We start from the raw sequence: 21225 nt of genomic DNA on the forward strand, positions 1-21225 counted from the left end.
TCGGAGAGCGGGGACTGCTGCCCGGGGGGACAGCTCTGAAGGCAGCGCTTCCTTCACAAATCAGGGCAAATGTCCAGTTTTAGTGAAAAAGTAGGGACGGCCAGAAGAGAGCTGAAAAAGGGGACTGTCCCTGCCAAAACAGGACATATGGTCACCCTTCTACAGAGGGGGTGAGAGGGGAGCATTTCGAGGAGTAGAGAGCCAGTGACACCTTGTGGAAGTTTTTAGGAATTACAAGAAATCAGAAAATGGCAAAAACCCATCTTTCAGCTCTCAATATGCTACTAAGGCAAAGAGAAGGGGGAATAATGTGGTTGTTCCCCAACATCATCCCCTGTGAAATGTGCAAGAGGGCTCGTGTCTGGACACAGCTGCTGTCTCCGTGTCTAGCTGTGTAATATTACCGCAGGGTATTTATACAGCACAAGGAGCGGGTGGGGCAGGACTGAGGGGCCAGGACAGAGCGGGGCGGGAATTTGGGAAGGTTAGAGGGAAGCTCTCTGTATCTGTATCTGTAACCCAGCCCATTCCTTTCTAGTAAGCAAGGCACCATCATGCAGCTGCACTCAGTTCTGCACCGTATCTACACACTAGAAGCTGTAATGATCATTTACTGGGGGCCCGAGCTGGCTGCTGCACAGAGAGATGGGGCCTGGTGCCCCGAGCTCCGGGGGCATTGGGCACAGAGAGAGGAGACAGGTCCTGGTGCCCTGAGCTCAGGGGGCATCGGGCACAGACAGACAGATGGGGCCTGGCGTCCTGAGTTCAGGGGGAATCAGGCACAGACAGACAGATGGGGCCTGGCCCCCTGAGCTCAGTGGGCATTGGGCACAGACACACAGACAGGGCCTGGTGCCTTGAGATCAGGGTGTATTGGGCACAGACAGACAGATGGGGCCTGGCGCCCCGAGTTCAGGGGGCATTGGGCACAGACAGACAGACAGACAGGGCCTGGTGCCCTGAGATCAGGCTGTATTGGGCACAGACAGATGAGAACACCAGGCTTTACCAGGGCCTGGCGCATCAGGAACAGGCAGACACCCATAGTCAATCTCTCCCCATAGCTCATTTAAATGTTGGGATGGTCGTGTCGTGGGGAAGGAACCGACTGTCCCAGTGCACCAGACAATGGCTCTGCAGGGCGCACCACATGCTGTCTGCATGGCTGGGCACAGGCTGCTCAGGGATGGGCATCGGAGCTGCTGGGAGCTACACCAGGGAAAGCTGGGGCTGGGGCGGAGCAGGGGAGCCTTCCAAGTTAGCTGGGGGGACATTGGTGCCAGGGCCCCCACAGGGGGAGTGGAGACCCCCAGCCCCCAGACGAGCCCCATCAGCGTCCCCACAGTCCAGGCAGCTGGTAGCCCTGGGGCTGCTTTGTGCAGGATCCCACCGGCCCATCTCTCACTGCAGGCGGAGACCAGCCCAGCCTGGCTGGCATGCGGCTCTCACAGCACCATGTCTTCCCTCACCAGCCAGGTCATCTCGCTGTCGGGGTCCTCCGGGGGCTCTGGATTTGCCGCACCCTGGGACTGGGGCGGGGTCCCTGGAGCCCCCAGCTCCTCCAGGTGCACATGGCCTGCAAGCAAGAGGACAGGGTGAAGCACCCGGGCCAATGACCTTTGCCCCCAGCCCCACCTCACCCAGGTGCCAGGGTGCCTTGTGAATGGGACCCCACCGTAGGATTGCCAACTTTCGAATCGCACAAAGCTGAACACCCCTACCCCTCCCCTTCTCCAAGGCCCCGCCCCCACTCGCTCCATGCCCCCTCCCTCCATCGCTCACTCTCCCCCACCCTCATGCACTTTCACCTGACTGGAGCAGGGTGGTTGGGTGCGGGGGGGAGGAGGTGAGGGCTCCGGCTGGGGCTGTGGGCTCTATGGCAGGGGCGGGGAAGAGGAGTTTGGGGTGCAGGAGGGAGCTGGGACAGGGGGTTGGGATGTGTGTGTGGGGGGACAGGCTCCAGGAGGGAGTTTGGGTGTGGGAGTGGACTTCAGGTTGGAGCAAGGGGTGAGGGTCTGGGAGGGGGTTAGGGGTGCAAGGTCCCTGCGCCGCTTACTGTGGCTCCCAGGAAGCGGCCACCAGGTCCTTGCGGCCCCTAGGTGCATGGGCGGCCAGGGATGCTCTGCGTGCTGCCTTCGCATCTGCAGGCACCGCCCTCACAGCTCCCATTGGTTGCGGTTCCCAGCCAATGAGAGCTGTGGAGCCAGCACTCGGGGCGGAGGCAGCGTGTGGAACCTGCCATAGCCCCGGACCCCAACTGCGCCATTGACCGGAGCTGCCATGGTCGTTTTTCGAACGGGCGTTCCGGTCGAAAACCGGATGCCTGGCAACCCTACACCACTGCCAGGGCAGGGCTGTAGGGACGGGGCAACCGCAGGCCGGGACACTGGGCCTGTGCGTGGCAGCCAGAGCAGGGTCCCCAGCAGCTGTGAGAGCAGCAGGTCCCCAGGCAGGGAGGTAGCCCAGGGCCTGGACAGGGCACTGGGCTGCCACTCAGGGGCACTGGGTTCCAGCTGGGGCTGGACTCCAGGGTCAGGAGGGCAACCTTCATCCCAGCCCCGCTTCCTTGCAGCGCTGTGCTCCGGGTTCAGGGCTCTTACCCAGGGGGTTCCCAGCGGCTCTGTCCCGCCGCATCCTCCAGCAGAGCAGGACCCCGCAGATCAGCACCATGACAGCACCCAGGCCAAGGAGCACAGACCAGAGCAGCCCGGAGCCTGGGGAGAGAGCCGGGCAGTGAGCTATGCCCCCCCCCCACGGACCTGCCACAACCATGGGGCTGACCCCTGCCTCTGCCCCACAGCCCCTGAGACTGACTCTCTCCCCTCCCAGAGCCCCCTGCCAAGGCTGATTCCATCCCCTCCCCAATAACTCCCCATGGCCTGTCTCTGTCCCCACCCCATGGGCCCCCCCACGGCTGACTCCCTCTCCTTCCCCACAATCCCTATTTGTCTGACTCTGTCCCCCACTCCACAGCCCCCATCCTGAGGACACCTCCCTGCCCCACCCCACAGCCCCACCCGGGATTGAGTTCCTTGCCCTTAGAACCTTGGCTGGTCAACCCCACCCCCTCTGCCACAGGCCCCGGGGAGGAGGGTGGAGTGTGGGGCAGTGCAGGGCCCTGCGCTGGAGGTGGCTAAGGGGTAGGGTTGCCAACTGCCTAATCACATAAACCCGAACACCCTTGCCCCACACCTGTCCCCTGCTCCTTCCCCAAGGCCACGCCCCTTCTCACTCCATCCCCCCCTGCCCCGTTGCTCGCTCTCCCAAGTCCTCACTGACTTTCACTAGACTGAGGCAGGGGGTTGGTGTGGGAGGGGATGTGGGCTTGTCATAACTATAAAGGGAAGGGTGACAGCTCTCCTGTGTACAGTGCTATGGAATCCCTCCTAGCCAGAGACTCCAAATCCTTTTACCTGTAAAGGGTTAAGAAGCTCGGGTAACCTGGCTGACACCTGACCCAGAGGACCAATAAGGGGACAAGATACTTTCAAATCTTGGGGGGGGGAAAGGCTTTTGTGTGTGTTCTTTGTTTTAAGGGGTTGTTCGCTCTTGGGACTGAGAAGGACCAGACATCAATCCAGGTTCTCCCCATCTTTCTAAACAAGTCTCTCTTATTTCAAAATTGTAAGTAAAAGCCAGGCAAGGCGTCTTAGATTTACTTTGTTTTCTCAACTTGTAAATGTACCTTTTACTAGAGTGGTTATCTTTGTTTGCTACACTCTGAACCTAAGACAGAGGGGAGTCCTCTGAGCTCTTTAAGTTTGATTACCCTGTAAAGTTATTTTCCATACTGATTTTACAGAGATGATTTTTACCTTTTTCTTTAATTAAAAGCCTTCTTTTTAAGAACCTGATTGATTTCTCCTTGTTTAAAATCCAAAGGGGGTTTGGATCTGTATTCACCAGGAGTTGGTGAAAGGAAGGAGGGGGGAAGGGTCAATTTCTCCTTATTTAAGATCCAAGGAGTTTGGATCTGTATTCACCAGGGAATTGGTGAAGGTCTCTCAAGGCTACCCACATCCCAAGGGAAACCCCAGACGCCTTCTCACCCAACCACACCAGTCTCCATCAACCAACATCGCCCCGGTGATACCTTAGCAGGGCGATGTTTTAAATGTAATGAACTGGGGCATATAAAGGCTCACTGCCCCAAGAACCCCAACCGATTACAGTTCATTACACCCCAATCACACCAAGGAACCCCAGACCCAGATGCCTCTCTCATACCCTTGGAGCGAAGGGAAACCTTGAGAGTGGGCGGAAAGAAGGTTATCACTTGGAGAGACACTGGGGCACAAGTGTCAACTATTCACCAATCCCTAGTGGACCCCAAACTCATCAACCCGGAGGCTACAGTGACAATTCAACCCTTCGTGTCACAGTCTGTAACCTTGCCTACAGCCAAGTTGCATGTCCAGTACAAGGGCTGGTCAGGAATGTGGACTTTTGCAGTCTATGACAATTATCCCATTCCCATGCTGCTGGGGGAAGACTTGGCCAACCATGTGAAGCTAGCCAAGAGGGTGGGAATAGTCACCCGCAGCCAGGCTAAGCAAGCTTTCACCCCCATCCCTGTTCCTGAGCCGTCCACCAGGGCCCCGTCTGTGTTACCGGAGACCCAAACACAGGTGGTGGAACCGGATCCCCTGCCAACGACTGCAACAGCCGTAGTGGATCCAATCCCAGAGACCCAGCCAAAGCCAGTCCCAGAACCGGAACTGGCAACGCAACCAGCACCAGAACCATTGCCAGCACTGAGTCCAGCGCTTGCAACCCCATCTACAACTCCAATGCCAGAGGGCACCAGCGAGCCTAAACTGGCGGAAGCAGCAGATAACCCTACCCAAGAGGCTCAGCCAGAGCCTGAAATACCACATAATGCACCAGCGAACAGCGGTTCACAGTCAATGGAAAAAGCCCCAGCACCTACATCGCTTCCAGAGGGACCAAGCCCCAGTCCACAGTCCAAGGAGGAACTGATGTCTCCAGCATCAAGGGAACAGTTCCAGGCCGAGCAGGAAGCAGATGACAGCCTTCAAAAAGCTTGGGCGGCGGCGCGGAGCACCCCACCGCCTCTCAGCTCTTCTAACCGATCCCGGTTTGTTGTAGAAAAAGGACTTTTATACAAGGAGACTCTTTCTGGTGGGCACCAGGAAGACTGGCATCCTCAAAGACAGCTGGTAGTTCCCACTAAGTATCGGGTAAAACTCTTGAGCTTAGCCCATGATCATCCCAGTGGCCATTCTGGGGTGAACAGAACCAAAGACCGGTTGGGGAAGTCCTTCCACTGGGAGGGAATGGGCAAGGACGTTGCTAATTATGTCCGGTCTTGTGAGGTGTGCCAACGAGTGGGAAAGCCCCAAGACCAGGTTAAAGCCCCTCTCCAGCCACTACCCATAATTGAGGTCCCATTTCAGCGAGTAGCTGTGGATATTCTGGGTCCTTTCCCAAAGAAGACACCCAGAGGAAAGCAGTACGTACTGACTTTCATGGATTTTGCTACCCGATGGCCGGAAGCTGTACCCTTAAGCAACACCAAGGCTAAAAGTGTGTGCCAGGCATTAGCAGACATTTTTGCCAGGGTAGGTTGGCCCTCCGACATCCTTACAGATTCGGGAACTAATTTCCTGGCAGGGAACATGAAAAACCTGTGGGCAGCTCATGGGGTGAATCACTTGGTTGCCACCCCTCATCACCATCAAACCAATGGTCTGGTGGAGAGGTTTAATGGAACTTTGGGGGCCATGATACGTAAATTCGTAAATGAACACTCCAATGATTGGGACCTAGTGTTGCAGCAGTTGCTTTTTGCCTACAGGGCTGTACCACATCCCAGTTTAGGGTTTTCACCATTTGAACTTGTGTATGGCCGCGAGGTTAAGGGGCCATTACAGTTGGTGAAGCAGCAATGGGAGGGGTTTAGACCTTCTCCAGGAACTAACATTCTAGACTTTGTAAGCAACCTACAAAACACCCTCCGACACTCTTTAGCCCTTGCTAAAGAAAACCTAAAGGATGCTCAGGAAGAGCAAAAGGCCTGGTATGATAAACATTCCAGAGAACGGTCCTTCAAAGTAGGAGACCAAGTCATGGTCTTAAAGGCGCTCCAGGCCCATAAAATGGAAGCGTCATGGGAAGGACCATTCACGGTCCAGGAGCGCCTAGGAGCTGTTAACTATCTCATAGCCTCCCCCACCTCCAACATAAAGCCTAAGGTATACCATGTTAATTCTCTTAAGCCCTTTTATTCTAGAGAATTAAACGTTTGCCAGTTTACAGCCCAGGAAACAGATGACGCGGAGTGGCCTGCAGGTGTCTACTACGAAGGAAAAAGGAATGGTGGCGTGGAAGAGGTGAACCTCTCCACGACCCTGGGACGTCTGCAGCGACAGCAGATAAAGGAGCTGTGCACAAGCTTTGCACGGATTTTCTCAGCCACTCCAGGACGGACCGAACGGGCATACCACTCCATTGACACAGGTAATGCTCACCCAATTAGAACCCCACCCTACCGGGAGTCACCTCATGCCCAAGTTGCTATACAAAGGGAGATCCAGGACATGCTACAGATGGGTATAATCCGCCCCTCTACCAGTGCATGGGCATCTCCAGTGGTTCTAGTTCCCAAACCAGATGGGGAAATACGCTTTTGCGTGGACTACCGTAAGCTAAATGCTGTAACTCGTCCTGACAACTATCCAATGCCACGCACAGATGAGCTATTGGAAAAATTGGGACATGCCCAATTCATCTCTACTTTAGACTTAACCAAAGGGTACTGGCAAGTACCACTAGATGAACCCGCTAAGGAAAGGTCAGGCTTCGTCACCCAGGCAGGGGTGTATGAATTCAATGTACTCCCTTTCGGGTTGCGAAATGCACCCGCCACCTTCCAAAGACTTGTAGATGGTCTCTTGGCGGGATTGGGAGAATCTGCAGTTGCCTATCTCGATGATGTGGCCATTTTTTCTGATTCATGGACAGAACACCTGGAGCACCTGAAAAAAGTCTTCGAGCGCATCCGGCAGGCAGGACTAACTGTTAAGGCTAAAAAGTGTCAAATAGGCCAAAACAGAGTGACATACCTGGGGCACCAGGTGGGTCAAGGAACTATAAATCCCCTACAGGCCAAAGTGGATGCTATCCAAAAGTGGCCGGTTCCAAAGTCAAAGAAACAGGTCCAATCCTTCTTAGGCTTGGCCGGATATTATAGGCGATTTGTACCACACTACAGCCAAATCGCCGCCCCGCTGACAGACCTAACCAGAAAGAAACAGCCAAATGCAGTTCAGTGGACTGATAAGTGTCAAAAGGCCTTTAACCAGCTTAAGGCAACACTCATGTCTGACCCTGTGCTAAGGGCCCCAGACTTTGACAAACCGTTCCTAGTAACCACAGATGCTTCCGAGCGAGGCGTGGGAGCAGTTTTAATGCAGGAGGGACCGGATCAAGAATTCCATCCTGTCGTGTTTCTCAGGAAGAAACTGTCTGAGAGGGAAAGCCACTGGTCAATCAGCGAAAAGGAATGCTACGCCATTGTGTACGCACTGGAAAAGCTACGCCCATATGTTTGGGGACGGCGTTTCCAACTACAAACAGACCATGCTGCGCTACAGTGGCTTCATACTGCCAAGGGAAATAACAAAAAACTTCTTCGGTGGAGTTTAGCTCTCCAAGATTTTGATTTTGAAATACAACACATTTCGGGAGCTTCTAACAAAGTGGCTGATGCACTCTCCCGGGAAAGTTTCCCAGAGTTAACTGGTTAACAATTGTTCTTGTAATGAAACATATTGTTAGTTTTTATATAATCAGTAGTATGTCTAAAGGTACATGTGTCTTGTTAACTCTGTTTTCTCCTAGAGCTCCAGGAAGAAATCACAGCCAGTGTGGAACCGGACGTCCAACACTATCTGTGATTTGGGGGGCGTGTCATAACTATAAAGGGAAGGGTGACAGCTCTCCTGTGTACAGTGCTATGGAATCCCTCCTAGCCAGAGACTCCAAATCCTTTTACCTGTAAAGGGTTAAGAAGCTCGGGTAACCTGGCTGACACCTGACCCAGAGGACCAATAAGGGGACAAGATACTTTCAAATCTTGGGGGGGGGGAAAGGCTTTTGTGTGTGCTCTTTGTTTTAAGGGGTTTTTCGCTCTTGGGACTGAGAGGGACCAGACATCAATCCAGGTTCTCCCCATCTTTCTAAACAAGTCTCTCTTATTTCAAAATTGTAAGTAAAAGCCAGGCAAGGCGTCTTAGATTTACTTTGTTTTCTCAACTTGTAAATGTACCTTTTACCAGAGTGTTTATTTTTGTTTGCTGTACTTTGAACCTAAGACAGAAGAGGGGGGGTCCTCTGAGCTCTTTAAGTTTGATTACCCTGTAAAGTTATTTTCCATACTGATTTTACAGAGATGATTTTTACCTTTTTCTTTAATTAAAAGCCTTCTTTTTAAGAACCTGATTGATTTCTCCTTGTTTTAAGATCTAAAAGGGGTTTGGATCTTTATTCACCAGGAGTTGGTGAAAGGAAGGGGGGGGGAAGGGTCAATTTCTCCTTATTTAAGATCCAAGGAATTTGGATCTGTATTCACCAGGGAATTGGTGAAGGTCTCTCAAGGCTACCCAGGAAAGGGAATTAGCTTTGGGATGGTGGCAGCGGACCAGAACTAAGCTGGTAGTTAAGCTTAGAAGTCTTCATGCAGGCCCCTACATTTGTACCCTAAAGTTCAAAGTAGGGATACAGCCTTGACAGGGCTCTTGGAGGGAGTTTGGGTGCAGGAGGTGGCTCAGGCCAGGGGCTGGGGTGCAGGAGGGGATGCAGAATCTGGGAGGGAGTTTGGGTGCAGCAGGGGACTCAGAGCTGGGGGTTGGAGTGCAGGAGGGGGTGCGGTCTCTGGAAGGGAGTTTGGGTGCAGGAGGGGACTCAGGGCTGGGGCAGGGAGTTGGGGTGCTGGAGGCGGCTCAGGGCTGGGCTGCCCCCAGGGACCATTCCCAGCCCAAAGAGTCCGAGGGAGAGGGATGTGTTATAGAGAGTGTTGGGGAACTAACTCCCAGAGGCCTCTCCCCAGCTTCTCCCACAGGCCCTGTCCCTCAGACTCCTTCTCAGGCCCTGCCCCCAGACTCCTCCCCCAGGCCCCACAGGCTGTCTGCCCCCCAGATCTGTGCTCTGGGTCTGCCTGCAGGGGTAGCAGACTCCAGCACAGGACCCAGGGCTGGCAGGAGAGGGAGCCCTGTGGCGGAGGAGGCTGCTCAGAGACCCAGGAGTGGTGCCCCAGGCTGAGCAGGGCTGTGGGAACCTCTGGGACAGTCAGTAACCTCGGCCAGGGTGTCACTCCCCCCCACCCCGTGTCTGCAGGAACATGGGCATGGCTACGGCGCTGGGCACTCACCAGCCTGCCCAGCACACACCACGCTGGCCTCGGAGCCACGGCCACACAGCCCGGGACCCAGCCGGCTCAGCTGGCACTCGCTGATGAGAGACTCCTGGCCCGAGCAGCTCACGCCGTCCAGCCAGACGTCGCCGGCCCCGTGGCCGAACTGAGCAACCCCCGGGGCTGACAGCACCGTGCCGCAGCCCAGCTGCTTGCACACCACTCCCGCCTCCGTCAGGCCCCAGCCGGCGTCACACACGGCACCCCAGGTGTCGTTAATCAGCACCTCCACTCGCCCGGAGCAGGGGCTTGGGCCACTCATCAGCCGCAGCCTCAGCTGGCCCTGATCTGAAACACAAAGCACAGGGCATGAGAGGCTGTTCCCAGCTGCCAGGTGCCCGGATGCACAGCACTGCACGCAGATGGGGTGTGTGTGTCTGCACAGAGCAGAGAGGAGCCATTTCTATTTCATCCCACCTGTGTGCATGTGTGCGCGCACTCACACACTCACACACACATGCACTCCCCCATACATATGCTGTGATACATGCAGACACACACACACACAGAGTCCCATGCACAACCGCTATATGGCCCTGTGCGGACAAACACACATTACCTCAAACGCACACAAACACACATACATACTGCCCCCCCATACACATGCTGCCTCACAAGCAGACACATACACAGAGTCCCATGCACAACCCCCATACGTCGTTATGCACACACACACATTGCCTCAAATACACACACTGTCACATGCATACATACTGCCATTAGGGTTGCCAACTAATCGCAGAAACCCAAACACTCTTGCCCTGCCACCTTCTCCGAGGCCCCGCCCCCGCTCACTGCATCCTCCCTCCCTCCGTCGCTCACTCTCCCCCACCCTCACTTTCATCCGGTTGGGGCAGGTGGTTGGGGTGCAGGAGAGGGTGCGGGGTGCAGGCTTTGGGAGGGAGTTTGGGTGCGGGAGGGGGCTTAGGGCTGGGGCAGGCGGTTGGAGTGCAGGAGGGGGATGGGAACTGCAGCCAATGGGAGCTGCAGAGTCAGCACTCAGGACAGGGCAGTGCGCAGAGACCGCCTGTGCACCCTTGCACCTAGGAACAAGAGGGACATGCTGGTCGCTTCTGGGAGCCATGTGGAGCCAGGGCAGGTAGGCTGCCTGCCTTAGCCCTGCTGCGCTGCTGGACTTTTAGCACCTAAAATCTCCCGGATTGGTTTCAGTAGCCTCTGGGAGATGGAGGCCGATTCTGGGAGACTCCCGGGCAGTCTGGGAGGGTTGGCAACCCTAACTGCCACACATGTATGCAAATATCCATAGACTGTCCCGTGTACACCCCTTCACACACACACACACACACTGCCAGAAACAGGTACAGAGACAATCACACACAAACCCTGAAACACACACACACACACACACAAACACACCAACACACCTAGGCTGACTCCCAGGGGTTAGCACCCTCTGCAGAGCCCCACCCCACTTCCAGCAGCACAGGCTCCTTCCGCCCTGGGTGTTACCTGAGCACACAACACTGGCATCTTCTCCGGGGTTACAGCCATGCTCTCCCCAAGGCTTAGACTTGCATTTGGTGAGGGCAGCTTCTGCCCCTGTGCACTGAACCTCATCCAGCCACACACGGTCAGATCCTTGTCCAAAGTGAGCCCCACGTGGCGCTGATAACGCCGTCCCACAGCCCAGCTGCCTGCACACGACTTCAGCCTCGGACAAGTCCCAGCTGCCATCACACACGGTTCCCCACAGCTGGTTGTGAAGCACCTCGACTCTCCCAGCGCAGCGACTTGGGCCGTTCACCAGTCGGAGCGGAGCCACTTCTGAGATGCCTGAGCCTGCAAACAACCAAGGGAATAAACACTCAGGGAGGTTCCTGTGTATCTGATCTCTAGTGACACAGGGAACGTAGCGCCTTGAGACACAGGACTGGCTGGAGAGGCAGACTCTGGAAATTGAGAGAAAGGAAAATGCCGGCTGCTTTTTGTTTTGTACTGTGTTCAGGGAAACAGGACTTTGTAAATAAATCAGATCGCACCAAAGAAACACTTCACTTGTGTAATCAATTTCTCCTCTTAAAGAAACCCATCAAGGCCCCACTATGGCTAATGCAACAAATGGGCAACACTCCTCATTTAGGAAGAGCAGAGTGGGCCCATGGCAGTGGGAGGTGGCACCCTGAATTGCTTTACAGTTAGTGAGCACTCAACAGTGCTGGACATGGAAAGTGTAGGGAACACTGTTCCCATTGAGCCATGGCAAGAGGGGTCTGCAACGCCCCCCAGCTCAAAGACCAGGGTGAACAGCACTTTGAACACCCGCTGAAATGTGTAGAAAGACACTCTGTGTTGCTCTGGGGGATCAGTCTATGGGAGCCTGCAGGGGTCTCGTGCTGCCACGAGAAAAACAATCCCTCGAGTTTCTAAGAATGATCAGTGATAAGTGAATATAATGTAACTGGAATAGTTTTATAAAAACATGATAATAAGTGAATATAATGTAACTGGAATATGCTCGATGCAAAAAGTCTCTTGTAAGGTATCATTACAAAGCTTATAATCTACTGACTGTGATCATCGTATTTGTATAAATGTACCACTCTTGTATCTAAAACTAGAAATATAAAATATAACTCTGAGGGCCTATTGTAATTATGCAAAGTGTGGGTCATTAATGGTGGTTTGGAATCTTGATGACTCCTATTAACTAGGACAATTGTCTACAGATGGCTGTGTTTTACCTGTGAGTCTTCCTGTATACCTGTGTGCTGGCAAGTGGGTAATGAAGTCTTGCAGTGACATGTGATCATGTCACCTGAACTGGAATCCATCTTTAACCTTGTGCTTTTCCAGTGTGTGGGGGGGTAGAAACCCAGAGGGACAAAGGGTTCCCGCCTTATGCAAAAGATATAAAGGGGTGGGACAGAACAGAGAGGAGGAGAGGAGCCATCATGAAGAATCCCCTAGCTATCACCTGAGCGGGAACAAGAGCTGTACCAGGGGAAAGAATTGGGCCCAGGCCTGGAAGGTGTCCAGTCTGAGAAAAAACTTACTGAAGCATCTCTGAGGGTGAGATTATCTGTATTCAGTTTGATTAGACATAGATTTGTGCATTTTATTTTATTTTTCTTGGTGACTGACTTTGTTCTGTCTGTTACCACTTTGAAACACTTAAATCCCACTTTCTGTATTTAATAAAATCCCTTTTTACTTATTAATTAACTCAGAGTATGTATTAATACCTGGGGGAGCAAACAACTGTACATATCTTTCTATCAGTGTTATAGAGGGTTAACAATTTATGAGTTTACCCTGTATAAGCTTTATAAAGGGTAAAACAGATTTATTTGGGTTTAGACCCCATTGGGAGTTGGGCATCTGAGTGCTAAAGACAAGCATACTTCTGTGAGCTGCTTTCAGGTAAACTTGCAGCTTTGAAGCAAGTAATTCAGACCCTGGGTCTGTGTTGGAGCAGACGGGAGTGTCTGGCTCAGCAAGACAGGGTGCTGGAGTCCTGAGCTGGCAGGGAAAACAGGAATAGAAGTAGTCTTGGTACATTAGGTGGCAGCTCCCAAGGGGGTTTCTGTGATCCAACCCGTCACAATGGTCTCACATTATATTCCTATCGATAAACTAGGCAAATACAACTTAGATCGGGCTACTATAAGGTGGGTGCATAACTGGCTGGATAACCATTCTCAGAGAGTAGTTATAAATGGTTCACAATCCTGCTGGAAAAGTATAACAAGTGGGGTTCCGCAGGGGTCTGTTTTGGGACCGGCTCTGTTCAATATCTTCATCAACGACTTAGATATTGGCATAGAAAGTACGCTTATTAAGTTTGCAGATGATACCAAACTGGGAGTGATTGCAACTGCTTTGGAGGATAGGGTCATAATTCAAAATGATCTGAACAAATTGGAGAAATGGTCTGAGGTAAACAGGATGAAGTTTAATAAAGACAAATGCAAAGTGCTCCACTTAGGAAGAAACAACCAGTTTCACACATGCAGAATGGGAAGAGACAGTCTAGGAAGGAGTACGGCAGAAAGGGATCTAGTGGTTATAGTGGACCACAAGCTAAATATGAGTCAACAGTGTGATGCTGTTGCAAAAAAAGCAAACATTATTCTGGGATGCATTAAAAGGTGTGTTGTGAGCAAGACACGAGAAGTCATTCTTCCGCTATACTCTGCGCTGGTTAGACCTCAACTGGAGTATTGTGTCTAGTTCTGGGCACCACACTTCAAGAAAGATGTGGAGAAATTGGAGAGGGTCCAGAGAAGAGCAACAAGAATGATTAAGGGTCTAGAGAACATGACCCATGAAGGAAGGCTGAAAGAATTGGGTTTGTTTAGTTTGGAAAAGAGAAGACGGAGAGGGGACATGATAGCAGTTTTCAGGTATCTAAAAGGGTGTCATAAGGAGGAGGGAGAAAACTTGTTCATTTTAGCACCTAAGGATAGAACAAGAAGCAATGGGCTTAAACTGCAGCAAGGGAGGTTTAGGTTGGACATTAGGAAAAAGTTCCTAACTGTCAGGGTGGTTAAACACTGGAATAAATTGCCTAGGGAGGTTGTGGAATCTCCATCTCTGGAGATATTTAAGAGTAGGTTAGATAAATGTCTATCAAGGATGGTCTAGACAGTATTTGGTCCTGCCATGAGGGCAGGGGACTGGACTCGATGACCTCTCGAGGTCTCTTCCAGTTCTAGAATCTATGAATCTATGCCCTGACAGCGGTGATGGGTTGTACCAGATGTTTGTTGCCCCCTGCTGGAGGCCCCAGCACTTCGGCACACCCTGCCCTAACAGGCTGCCCTGCTGGAAGGGAAGAGCAGTGAGTTGAGACCTCCAGGGGTTGCCTTGAGCGGTCTACCACAATCAGCTTCAGGCAGAATCAACGAGAGTTGGTCCCTCGTCACCTAGAAGCATGGGGAGCAGACAGAGGTCAGGGCTCAGCAGGCCAGATGAAAAGGGCTGGCTCTTTCTAGCAGCCCATTCTGGTGAAGCTGGGACAGGGAGGGCCAGTGGGCCAGTTTCCCAAAGCTGAAAACAATTATGAGCAACACTGGCTGGAAATTGGTAGTTGCTGACCGTGTATGACACTTTCCCAAAACATGTGGTGCTGCAGTGACTGAAAGGTAAAAGGACTGAAACAGCTATGACTGCATTGATGAAACAGGTAGGGTTGCAATTCATCCCACCAGGCTGCATCTGCAGTTATGAGGAGAAGGAATTTGTATCACGGTTACTACATGAGGTTTGCTGAGAACTCCAGATAACCAAGGTGAGTACCAGTGTTGTCTATCCTGTGAGTAAAAGGGCAGTGGAGAGAGTAAATTACACCATTGGTTCCATTCTTACAGCCTGAGTCGATGAAGACCAACAAGACTGGGAAATGAAGATATCATTTGTTATCTTAGCACAGCCATCAATCAACTATCCCTTACTCTGCTTCTGGGATAATTTGTGGACCCTGCAAACCCAGGCTTCCCAGTGACTTGATGTTCAGCAGCAAGACCTGGCCAGGCCCCCTGCACCTGTACAGGTCAGAGACACACTGGAGTCTTAGGGCAGGTCGACACTATAAACTTGCATCAGCGCAATGGTGTAGCTGCGCTGCTCTAGCGCTTCTGATGAAGACGCTCTAAGCCAGGGGGGTTTAACCTTTTTTCATTTGCGGACCTTGAAGTATTTCAAATGGAGGTGGGGGCCCCTTTGGAAATTTCAGACATAGTCTGTGGACCCCCAGGGGTTCATGGACCACAGGCTGAAAACCACGGTTCTATGGTAACGACAACCTTTTGTTGACCCCTTAGGCATAGTCTGCAGACACCCGGGGCTCACGGACCACAGATTGAAAAACACTGAAGTATCATAGAATCATAGAATATCAGGGTTGGAAGGGACCTCAGGAGGTCATCTAGTCCAACCCCCTGCTCAAAGCAGGACCAATTCCCAACTAAATCATTCCAGCCAGGGCTTTGTCAAGCCGGGCCTTAAAAACCTCCAAGGAAGGAGATTCCACCACCTCCCTAGGTAACGCATTCCAGTGCTTCACCACCCTCCTAGTGAAATAGTGTTTCCTAATATCCAACCTAGACCTCCCCCACTGCAACTTGAGACCATTGCTCCTTGTTCTGTCATCTGCCACCACTGAGAACAGCCGAGCTCCATCCTCTTTGGAACCCCCCTTCAGGTAGTTGAAAGCAGCTATCAAATCCCCCCCCCCCCATTCTTCTCTTCTGGAGACTAAACAATCCCAGTTCCCTCAGCTTATCCTCATAAGTCATGTGCTCCAGACCCCTAATCATTTTTGTTGCCCTCCGCTGGACTCTTTCCAATTTTTCCACATCCTTCTTGTAGTGTGGGGCCCAAAACTGGACACAGTACTCCAGATGAGGCCTCACCAATGTCGAATAAAGGGGAACGATCACGTTCCTCGATCTGCTGGCAATGCCCCTACTTATACAGCCCAAAATGCTGTTAGCCTTCTTGGCAACAACAGCACACTGTTGACTCATATCCAGCTTCTCGTCCACTGTGACCCCTAGGTCCTTTTCTGCAGAACTGCTACCTAGCCATTCGGTCCCTAGTCTGTAGCAGTGCATAGGATTCTTCCGTCCTAAGTGCAGGACTCTGCACTTGTCCTTGTTGAACCTCATCAGGTGTTTTTTGGCCCAATCCTCTAATTTGTATAGGTCCCTCTGTATCCGATCCCTACCCTCCAGTGTATCTACCACGCCTCCCAGTTTAGTGTCATCTGCAAACTTGCTGAGAGTGCAGTCCACACCATCCTCCAGATCATTAATAAAGATATTAAACAAAACCAGCCCCAGGACCGACCCTGTATGCCGAGGGGAGAGCCCTCTGGTCGGCTTATTAACTCCATCTCCATGAGAGGCAGTAGCTATGTCCTCGGGAGATGCTATCCTGCCAACATAGCACTTTCTACAAGGGGAGTTGAGGTCGGTGTAACTACGTCACTCAGGGGTGCGGATTTTTCACAGCCCTAAGCAACGTAGTTATACTGAAGTAATTGTGTAGCATAACCCTGGCCTTATCTCAGTGGCCTGAGGACAGCATTCCAGCAGATGGAGGAAAAGATGAGCTGGACGGGAGCGTGCCAGACACGAGATGCCAGGAGAGAGGAGAATGGAATGCCAGTACAGGAAGGACAGAAGGTGCAGCAGCGGCTACACAACTGGAAAAAGCATCCTGGAAAAGAATCCCAAACTTACTCCTTTTTGGAGGGGACTTTACATGGTCATTAAAAGCTGAACAACTTATCCTTGCTGATACCAAAAGCAAGAGCATGCAGCTTACCTCAGCAACTGCTATCTTCTACAGACAGCCTGTCCACAACAGATAGGCCTCACCGAGAGGGCATGAACCCTGAACTCACTGATAATCTAGATCCAACTATGACTGATGTCTCCATGAGTGAATATAGGACTTGAGCAGGCAGAGTGACAAGGAAACCTGTGTGGATGGCAGAGTACCTGGGTGCCTAGGAGTTATTGTTTTAAATTTTCATTTAACAGGCAGAGGGGAGGGGAAAGCTCTAGTGATCAGTGCAGACAGCACCAATACCAACCGATGGGGCTGATGCTGAATCTTTACCTTAGTCTTGAGTTACAGAGAATGATGCAGAGAAGGAGCAAAGAAGCCGGGACACAGCCAGAGAATCAATGATCATGTGACCTTCTGAAACATGCGAAGAGCTTTGGGGTCAGCGTGAGCTGACAGAGACTTTGAACTGTGAGCAACGAAACTCTCTCCTTTTGTTTGATTTCTGCTGTGTTCAGCGAGACGGGACTTTGTACATGCTTTGTAAATAACCAGGACTGCGTTGCAGAAATCCAGCAATGTTAATAACTGTCTCCCTCCTCTTACTTGATATTCCCCCACTTATACATCGCAGGATCACATTCGCCCACTTAGCTACAGAATCTTCAATCTCTCCTTCTATCAGAAACAACCCACTTGATCCTGAAAATTAGCTAGCTGCTCAGATCAAAAAGGAGTAACTACAGTAAAAAGTAGTATTTGTAATGTATCAGGAACAAACAGAAATCCTAGGAATGGCCTAGATCCTATGCATGGCAGGGACGGTAAAATTGTCAATAAGCATGCAGAAAAGGCAGACACGGGAGATCAACATTTCTGTTTTGCCTTTGGGAAGAAGCAGGATTACAGGTTCGGTTGATAAATATAACAGTATTTATGTACTATACGTGAGCATGATCTGAATGAGGCAAAGGACACTTGCCCAATATACTCTGGGCTGGGTATTTGCTCATGGTCATATGCTTTCGAATGGTGGTTGTGGTGTGTTCCCAAATTAATGCAGGTTCCTTTTGCCTTTTTATTAGATATTTTCTTTGCTATACGCAGAGTCAGTGCTTGCAAGTTGGCAAGTATTGCCTTTGCGAGGTGCCCAAGGTGATGTTTAATTTTCCCAGATCAGTGGGTGGGCGTTCGAGACGGTTCTGTTTTGCTTTGTTTTGTATAATGTTTCTTCTGTTTTGTATGGACCCTGACCCTTGCTGCCAGCTCCACCTGCCAGAAGGTTGCACGTACTTAGACTCTGTAAGGAGTTTGACATTCTGATAAGAAATATTAACACTATACAGAACCAACATAGCCCAGATCAAATGGATTAAAAAATGGCTAATGGACAGCTCTCAAAAATAATTGTAAATGGGGAATCATTGTCCCAGTGGGGGTGTTTCTGGTGGGGTCTCACAGGGATGTGGTCTTGATCCAGTGCTATTCAATATCTTTATCAGTGATCTAGAAGAGAATATCAATTCATTGTTGGTAAAGTCTGCAGGAGACACAAAGATTAGTGGAGCGGTAAATAATGATGAGGCCAGGTCCTTTCTACACAGCAAACTGGGTCACTTCGTAAGATGGACTCATTTGAACAACGTGTATTTAAACACAGATAAATGTGAGGTCACACACCTAGGAAGAAAGGCCCATGTCTTCAAGGGTATTTAGGTGCCTAAGTCCCATTGACTGCACTGGGAGGTGGCTGCCTTAGTCCCTTTTGGGATATAGGCCAAAGAATGTAGGTCACATGTACAGTACAGGGGACTGTAATGTGGAAAGGAATGACTCCGCAAAAAATTTAGTGGTCATGGTAGAAACCAACTGAACATGAGCTCTCTGCTCGGTGCTGTAGCTAGGAGGGCCACTGCAATCCCAGGATGTATAAATTGGAGAATAATGTTGAGTAGGATCAGGGAAGTAGTATCACCTTGGTGTATGGCATTAGCGAGACCATTACTGGATGTTGTATCCAGCTCTGGTGTCCACTCTTCAAACGGGATGGTGACCAATTGGAAAGGGTTCAGAAAAGAGTGCCAAGTAGGGTCTGAGTTCTGGAAAACCTGCATCACAATGAAAAAAATGTGTGAAGCTCTGTCATAGAATCATAGAAGATGAGGGTTGGAAGAGACCTCAGGAAGTCATCTAGTCCAACCCCCTGCTCAAAGAAGGACCAACACCAACTAAATCATCTCAGCCAGGGCTTTGTCAAGCCGGGCCTTAAAAACCTCTAAGGATGGAGATTCCACCACCTCCCTAGGTAACCCATTCCAGTGCTTCACCACCCTCCTAGTGAAATAGTGTTAAATTTGCAAATGAATTTTAGTTCTGCAGTTTCTCTTTGAAGTCTGTTTCTGAAGTTTTTTTGTTCAAGTATGGCTACTTTTAAATCTGTTATAGAATGTCTATAGAAGACTGAAGAGTTCTCCTACTGGCTTTTGTATGTTACCATTCCTGATGTCCTGATGTCTTCTTCTTCATTTTCAAATTTAACACCATTAATTTGGGCTTGAACAGGGACTGGGAGTGGCTGGCTCACTACAAAAGCAGCTTTCCCTCTCCTGGAATTGACACCTCCTCATCAATTATTGGGAGTGGACCACATCCACCCTGATCGAATTGGCCCTGTCAATACTGATTCTCCACTTGTGAGGTAACTCCCTTCTCTTCATGTGTCAGTATATAATGCCTGCATCTGTAATTTTCACTCCATGCATCTGAAGAAGTGGGTTTTTTACTCACAAAAGCTTATGCCCAAATATATCTGTTAGTCTTTAAGGTGCCACTGGACGCCTTGTTGTCCTCTTAATACCAGCTGCCAACTAGACATTGAGCTGTTGATCACTACCCGTTGAGCCCGGCAATCTAGACAGCTTTCTATCCACCTTTTAGTCCATTCATCCTATTTAGTTCAATTTAGAGAAAGTTAAGAGTTGACTTGATTACACTCTATCAGTACCTATCGGAGGACACAGAGGGCTCTCGAATCCAGCAGGCAAAACCAGAATGAGATCCAATGACTGAAGCTAGATATATTCAGAAATATCAGGGCATTGATACCAGTGAGGTTAATTAATTATTGGAACAATGTATCTAGGGACATGTGAGATCCTTTGGTACTTTAAGTCTATACAGGAAGAAGAAGACTGGGCATCTTTCTCTAAAAATCTGTGATAACTCAAACAGAAGTTGAGGCCTTGGCTCAAGAGAGATTTTGCCGATGGCCTGACTCAGTGCTCAAAACACTCCCTTCCAGCCTTAAACTCTGTTAGTCTGAACAGGCTCCACACACAGAGACTGCATGAGAACGGGAGAAGAGGATCTCTCCTCACCACTGAAATGAAGCCACCTCATGGGTAGGGACAGGCAGCTGAGAAACAGGACAGGAAAATATGGTCCAGCTGTTTAGAACAGGAACTGGGGAAGCAGCCTGAGTCCAATCATAGCTCCCGGAGAATATTACAGGTTCAGGATTAATTAACTAAGATGCAAATTGGCCACAAGAATGGGGATACAAGACCTACTCTTGACAAAGTGACCCTCGTTTCTAGTCCATATAATTGGCTATGGGCTCAATTTGACACCATATGCAACCAGTGAGGCCTGTGATTACACAGAGCCCCGTTGTGCCATAGCGGGGCAGGGGATCATAGATTCATTGATTCCAAGGCTAAATAAATAAACTAGGCAAATATAACTTAGATGGGGCTACTTTAAGGTGGATGCATAACTGGCTGGATAACCGTACTCAGAGAGTAGTTATTAATGGTTATTTCCAACCCTGCTGGAAAGGTATAACAAGTGGGGTTCCGCAGGGGTCTGTTTTGGGACCGGCTCTGCTCAATACCTTCATCAATGGCTTAGATATTGGCATAGAAAGTACGCTTATTAAGTTTGCAGATGATACCAAACTGGGAGGGATTGCAACTGCTTTGGAGGATCGGGTCATAATTCAAAATGATCTGAACAAATTGGAGAAATGGTCTGAGGTAAACAGGATGAAGTTTAATAAAGACAAATGCAAACTGCTCCACTTAGGAAGGAAAAACCAGTTTCACACACAGAGAATGGGAAGAGACTGTGTAGGAAGGAGTACAGCAGAAAGGGATCTAGGGGTTATAGTGGACCACAAGCTAAATATGAGTCAACAGTGTGATGCTGTTGTACAAAAAGCAAACGTGATTCTGGGATGCATTAACAGTTGTGTTGTGAGCAAGACGTGAGAAGTCATTCTTCCGCTATACTCTGTGCTGGTTAGGCCTCAACTGGAATATAGTGTCCAGTTCTGGGCACCGCATTTCAAGAAAGATGTGGAGAAATTGGAGAGGGTCCAGAGAAGAGCAACAAGAATGATTAAAGGTCTAGAGAACATGACCTATGAAGGAAGGCTGAAAGAATTAGTTTGGAAAAGAGAAGACGGAGAGAGGACATGATAGCAGTTTTCAGGTATCTAAAAGGGTGTCATAATGAGGAGGGAAAAAACTTGTTCATCT

General features: G+C 50.4%; 1 protein-coding gene across 1 annotated transcript in view; it reads right to left on the bottom strand.

Moving 5' to 3' along the window:
- Nucleotides 1-1445: 1445 nt before the first annotated feature.
- Nucleotides 1446-21225, bottom strand: part of LOC135892884 (deleted in malignant brain tumors 1 protein-like) — a 59912-nt gene continuing 40132 nt past the window's right edge. Inside the window, 4 exon segments of the mRNA XM_065420653.1 lie at nt 1446-1576; nt 2601-2714; nt 9392-9721; nt 10904-11233. Coding sequence (XP_065276725.1) covers nt 1446-1576; nt 2601-2714; nt 9392-9721; nt 10904-11233 — 905 coding nt within the window.

The sequence above is a fragment of the Emys orbicularis genome, chromosome 21 (assembly GCF_028017835.1).
Source record: "Emys orbicularis isolate rEmyOrb1 chromosome 21, rEmyOrb1.hap1, whole genome shotgun sequence".
Lineage (NCBI taxonomy): Eukaryota > Metazoa > Chordata > Testudines > Emydidae > Emys > Emys orbicularis.